This window comes from Idiotropiscis lumnitzeri, chromosome 1, assembly GCF_059441095.1.
Source record: "Idiotropiscis lumnitzeri isolate Australia: NSW breed Sydney's pygmy pipehorse chromosome 1, RoL_Ilum_1.0, whole genome shotgun sequence".
NCBI classification, from domain to species: Eukaryota; Metazoa; Chordata; class Actinopteri; order Syngnathiformes; family Syngnathidae; genus Idiotropiscis; species Idiotropiscis lumnitzeri.
The window spans coordinates 46,482,289-46,488,718 of NC_142391.1; the positions used below are offsets into that span (position 1 = coordinate 46,482,289).

The 6,430-nt window shown below is 42.0% G+C and overlaps 1 protein-coding gene across 12 annotated transcripts in view; it reads left to right on the forward strand.

Annotated features, from left to right (window-relative positions):
- Positions 1-6,023: 6,023 nt before the first annotated feature.
- Positions 6,024-6,430, forward strand: part of fxn (frataxin) — a 61,025-nt gene continuing 60,618 nt past the window's right edge. For 3 of the 12 annotated variants that reach the window (XM_088303452.1, XM_088303475.1, XM_088303483.1), the window contains exon 1: positions 6,276-6,430. This exon is cut by the window's right edge and continues 351 nt beyond it. Coding sequence is in view for 1 of the 12 variants with exons in the window: in XM_088303515.1 (XP_088159641.1) it covers positions 6,261-6,266 (6 nt within the window). In the remaining 11 variants the exon portion in view is untranslated. The other 9 variants (XM_088303468.1, XM_088303490.1, XR_015844693.1 and 6 more) reach the window with 7 other exon arrangements.

Sequence of the window (6,430 nt, forward strand, 5' to 3'; positions counted from 1 at the left end):
CTCCCACACACACAGTTTCACCCCCACACACACTCTCAGCATTTTATAGTATCACATTTTCATACACTGGATGCAGCAACATCTAATGAACTATGTTAAGCTCAAACTCTTATATTCCTTTAATAGTCAAATGTATGAAATCCTTTAAGTGTAACCGAAGTTTAATGACAAGACCCTCAGGAGAGGACTGCAGGAAGATTGGATCACGGCTGCAACAAAAGAGGTGTGAACGAGACACCTCTGAAACAATGGACTTTCATGCCGGGACAACAAAAGTCATGGGAGTCTGGAAGGGGGATTCCCCCATCTGTGGTCCCTTCTCAAGGTTTCTCACTTTTCCCCTAATGAGGTTTTGTGAGTTTTTCCTTGCCCTCCTGGGGGTTAAGATCGGGGATGTCGATTGTGGCTATGTAAAGCCCTTTGAGACTGTCTGTGATTAAGGGCTATACAAATAAAATTGACTTGACTTGACTTGACTTGCTGGTGGCTCCTAGCAGTCTACCCTTTGCTCTGTTTAAATCATGACTGGCATGATTACATTATCCTTTATTGTTAACCTGATTGGAGAAAAACATCAACGAAAATAATTTGTATTTGCTTTAACCAGTTGGTGGCGCTACCACTACAATCAAAAATAAGTTGGTAGATGTCTCAAGGGCTGGAATATTCTCAAATGTGAAAAATTTCAAGAAGATAGGATCATCTGAGTCATGTTGCCGGAGCTTTTGTTTCCACGGTGAATAGTCAGATTTTGCGGCACCGTAATAGCCACGTCCTTCCACGAAAAGTCACAAAATATGGTATAAGGTAAGATCAAGGTCTTGAGTCTTTACTGACCAACTTTCAGTCAGATTCGTGAAAAGGACTCCGTGCAGTACGTTAAAATGTAAAAAATTATATTTTTAGTCGCCACTAGGTGGCGCAAGGTGTGTAACTGAATATAAACATATAGGTGTCTTCGGCTACCGACTCTTTATGTACATCTGATGTTTTGGATTTTTAGCAGCATGTGCATGGGAGTTATTCAGCATTTTGTCCATTGCGGCGAAGGAAATAATAAGCGAAAACTTTGAAGCCCCGCCCCGTCACATAGTATTTCGGAAACTAAAAATTTTTGTCCCAGTGTTTGTCCCAGGTCTTAAAATGGTACAGCCGGGATTTTAAGGCAATCGGCTCAACCCTGTAAGATTAGGGTGCAAAAGAATGACCCCTGTAAACGTGCAAAAAAGGGAGAAAGTTGGACTTTCAAAAATTCATAACTCACTTCCTGTTCATTATAGACTAATCTTGTCAAAGGAATTATATGTACATCTCAGGGTACTACACGTGCCTGGCAATTTTCTGAAGCCTAGGTCAAACGGGCCAGGATTTCCTCTGATGTTTCCCACTGTAGTTTACGCTAGACAACCATTTTGTTTGCATTGCTTACGACGAAGTTAAAATATCAAATTTTTTGCCATGCCCGATGAGACTGCCAAGTTTGGTGAGTTTTCGTGCCTGTTTAGGGGGTCAAAAATGCGATCGAACGATCGGAAAATAGAAAAAAAATAATAACTAGAGCTGCGAGCAGCTATAAAGGGCCCTCGCAGCCCAGGCAACGTTGGGGTACCGGCACGTAGGAAATGTGAAATATTTACGAGAAATAACGTGACAAATCTTCAAGAGGAAGTTTGGGTAGTGAACGTAAGAGCAGCTTTTGTTCTCAAAGTCTCGTCAATGTTTGAAGTAAATTTAAAATGGCCGACTACCGTTCAATTTAGCACATGGCTCTTTGAGACTCTTTATTATGTCTTGACTTTGTACATACTTCATCAAATTTTGAAAAAGTTTGATGAGACAGATCCGTGTTTTTCTTTTTATTTGTTCTTTTTTATTTCTATTGGGCGATAGCGAGCCATTTGTAATAAACTGCACGACAAACTAATAAAATTTTGATGATTTAGTCAGGCCTGATGTTCGTTCATATTTACAAACTCAAATTCAGCGTTGTTTTATTGGTGAACTGTGCGAAGCCACACCCACAGCTTTTCACAAAACATGACGAATTTCATATTGTGACATCCTGAAGGCCTAAACACTTATCCGAGCAAATATGAGGGCGACCTTGTTAACCTGCTCGGGGAAAAACATCATCAAAAAGAATTAGTATTAACTTTAACCAGTTGGTGGCGCTACCACTACGATCAAAAATAAGTTGGTAGATGACTTCAGGGTTGAACTATCCTCAAATGTGAAAAATTTCTAGAATTTAGGATCATCTGAGTCATGTTACGGTAGCTTTTGTTGCCACTGAGATTAATACATTTTTGCGGCACCGTAATGGTTACACGCCCTTTGCCGAAAAGTCACAAAATATATTTTTAAAAATAAAGGCAAAGACGTGGCTCTAAAATACTGAAAACAAGATTATAAATATCTTTCCAAAATTTAAAGTGCTTGTGTGAGGTAAGCACAGAAAATGGCAAATCTATTTGCATCACAAGTAAAGTAATACAAATACAAATACAAATGATAAAGCATGAAAAAAAAATTTTATTCGGTATATTTGACAAAATAATATTTTTCCCGTGTGAGATTCTGCTGGCAACAAACCCTGAAGTGTGATGTCATACCAAGGGATTTATGGCAGTGCTGACATGGAGAGTGTATTAGGCCAGTCAGAAATTGACTGAGAAAGCAAAATACCAAAAGTATCTGAGGATCCAGGTATATGAAGAGTTGGAGAGGAGCTTGTTGATATTTTGTTCATTGGACCATACATGTACGAGCCAGATGCTCAGGAGAACGAAAATATTGTCCCTGAACGACTGGACATGGGGTGGAGTCTAGTCTGATTGAGACTGGATGAATGGTACAATATGTCGCGTTACCAAAATCAGAAACAGAAAGCCCTTAATTTTCATTGTACTCCGTGTACAACAAGATTGGAGAGCTCCCCTCTCCAGTGCAATATAACAAATAATAGAATTAAATGTATCAATTAAATTGTGAAATGCCCGATATAAATAAAGTTGTATTGTATTTTATTGGGGCGGCACGACTGGTGAGCACGATGGCCTCACAGTGAGAGACAGCATCGATCGTGGGTTCAATCCCGGCACCGGCCATCCTGTGTGGAGTTGACATGTTCTCCCCGTGCCTGCGCGGGTTTCCTCCAACATTCCAAAAACATACATGGCAGGTCGATTGAACACTCTAAATTGCCCCTAGGTGTGAGTGTGAGTGCGGATGCTTGTTTGTCTCTGTGTGCCCTGTGATTGGCTGGCAACCAGTTCAGGGTGTACCCCGCCTACTGTCCGAAGATAGCTGGGATATGTTCCAGCGACCCTCGTGAGGAGAAGCGGCACAGAAAAGGGATGGATTGATGGATGGATTTTATTGTGTTAATTGAAGATTAAATAATTAAATAATAAATAAATATGAAATAAAAAAAGCACATTAAGTTGCAGTTATGTTCAAGTGGTGCAGGACATGTATGGTATGTTCAAGTGGTGCAGGACATGTATGAGGACTGTAAGACAGTGGTGAGGTGTGCTGTAGGTGTGACGGAGGAGTTCAAGGTAGAGGTGGGACTACATCAGGGATCAGCTTTGAGTCCCTTCTAGTTTGCAATGGTAATGTATAGGATGACAGACGAGGTTAGACAGGAATCTCCATGGACTATGATGTTTGCAGATGACATTGTGATCTGTAGTGAGTGTAGGGAACAGGTGGGGGAGAAGCTAAAGGCATGGAGGTTTGCCCTCGAAAGGAGGGGAATGAAGATTAGCTGTAGTAAGATGGAGTATCTGTGTGTAAATGAGAGGTACCCAAGAGCAAGAGTGAGCTTACAGGGAGAAAAGACCAAGAAGATGGAGGAGTTTAAGTATTTAGGGTCAACAGTCCAGAGCAATGGAGAGTGTGTAAAAGAAGTGAAGAAGCGTGTGCAGGCAGGCTGGAATGGGTGGAGAAAAGTGTCTGGTGTGATGCACGATAGAAGAGTTTCAGCTAAAATCAAAGGAAATATTTATAGAACTGTATTGAGACCAGCAATATAGTTTGGTCTGGAGACAATGCCACTGAAGAAAAGACAGGAGGCAGAGCTGGATGTGGCAGAGATGAAGATGCTGAGGTTCTTGTGTTCGATGTGCAGTGGAAGGTCAGGGCAGGCTGTGTGAAATGCGTATGTGGCAGATGTTTTTTGTACGGGACGAGCCGTACTTCTGATAACGGGGGTGGGAGGGGATATGATGCGGAGCCTTCCAGACATCAAGGCGCTGTTGTGTGAGATTGGACGAGCCGACACGTCATCCTGCGGGCAGAAGACGTCCACTAAGAGAAAGCTAAAGTTAACTGCAGATGACACATAGCCAATAGTAGAATAGTAGGATGTTTTTGTTTTGTTTGCTGAAATGTATAAATGATCCTGGGTAACTCGGGGGCGTGGCGTCGTCTTCCGTTCGGTACAGGGACGCGCAGAGCTGTAATGGTAGGAACTAGTGATGGGTAGATGAGGCATCCTGTATCGTTTCGACACAGTGACACAATGTATTGACACTGTGTTGCTGAATACTGACACCTGGTGGACTTGCAGGAAATATTTGACAGGGTCATCTGACACTGATCTGTCAAAGTAATTTTATCCAATTCCATTGATTAGCGACGTGATGTGTTTTTATATATCCTATTTCTTATTACTTTCCATCGCACTAATTATTCTCTTATCTAATTTATATATTTAACTGAATTATTGTTGTATTGCACTGGAGAGGGGAGCTCTCTAATCTCGTTGCACACTTGAGTACAATGACAAAGGGATTTCTGATTCTGATTAGGCATTTGTAGTGATGGGTCCAGCGACACCGAGGCGTCGATGCGCGCGCCGAGCTTCCAGGGCAAACCCCGTGTCGGTGCGCGTACTGCTTTGAGAAAGTCACGTGACCACTACCAGAATCGTGTCGACACAGCGGTCGCGCGCCAAACTGTGTTCATAAGGAAGCGCATCTATCAACAGGATGGACGCTCAAAACAAGCATTGAGTTATTGGCACGTTACTTTGCATTAAATATCCGCAAGATGGAAGACGTCACTGTTGATGCGCACTCAGAGGTGCAGCGCTATACGTCAGCAGGACACGTAAAAATAATGTGAAAGCAAATGCCTAATCAGAATCAGAAATCCCTTTGTCATTGTACTCAAGTGTGCAACGAGATTAGAGAGCTCCCCTCTCCAGTGCAATACAACAATAATTCAGTTAAATATATAAATTAGATAAGAGAATAATTAGTGCGATGGAAAGTAATAAGAAATAGGATATATAAAAATACATCACGTCGCTAATCAATGGAATTGGATAAAATTAGTTTGACAGATCAGTGTCAGATGACCCTGTCAAATATTTCCTGCAAGTCCACCAGGTGTCAGTATTCAGCAACACAGTGTCAACACAGTGTCAATACATTGTGTCACTGTGTCGAAACGATACAGGATGCCTCATCTACCCATCACTAGGCATTTGCTTTCACATTATTTTTACATACACGCAATTTCATAAAAAAAATCTTTGATATTCGAGACGCAGTTGATAAATTAAGAGAACATCTGTCTGAATGCCCAAGTAAAAGTGTTGTGAATGACAATGGACTCATTGTAATTAAAGATTTTTATTCAAAAGAAATTAGTTTCTCCAGCGTTTTGTTATTCAGTCTATTTCTTTTTTTGAGGCAATTTCCCCCGCCTTTGAGAAAATCCTCTCACAAGGCACTGAAGAGGCCGGTGTGCACAACGCCTGTGTGGCTAATATAAATAGGTGAGGGAACTTTGCCTCCATGGACTTCCAGTATAAGAGCGGGTCTTCCGTACGTGCAACGTGTCCTGCTGACGTATAGCGCTGCACCTCTGAGTGCGCATCAACAGTGACGTCTTCCATCTTGCGGATATTTAATGCAAAGTAACGTGCCAATAACTCGATGCTTGTTTTGAGCGTCCATCCTGTTGATAGCTGCGCTTCCTTATGAACACAGTTTGGCGCGCAACCGCTGTGTCGACACGATTCTGCTAGTGGTCACGTGACTTTCTCAAAGCAGTACGCGCACCGACACGGGGTTTGCCCTGGAAGCTCGGCGCGCGCATCGACGCCTCGGTGTCGCTGGACCCATCACTAGTAGGTACCGAGCCCCAGGCTTTGTATTAGATCTCCTGTTAGGAATAAATCCGCTCCCGTGTGAAGTTGCCGGCTCCCTGGTCATCTTTCTCTCAAAACGAGGGCGCATAATTGTTGGATGAATGTAGGTCGTGTTTGGTTAACCATTAATGGAGTCAGATAATTAATTCGAACTATTTTGGTAAACTTTTGGTACAGATAATAGTTAAAATTCCAACACTATATTTTTTGTTATCTTGACTGATTCTTCTATTTTGGGGGTATTGTATTTGTACTGGTATGTACAAA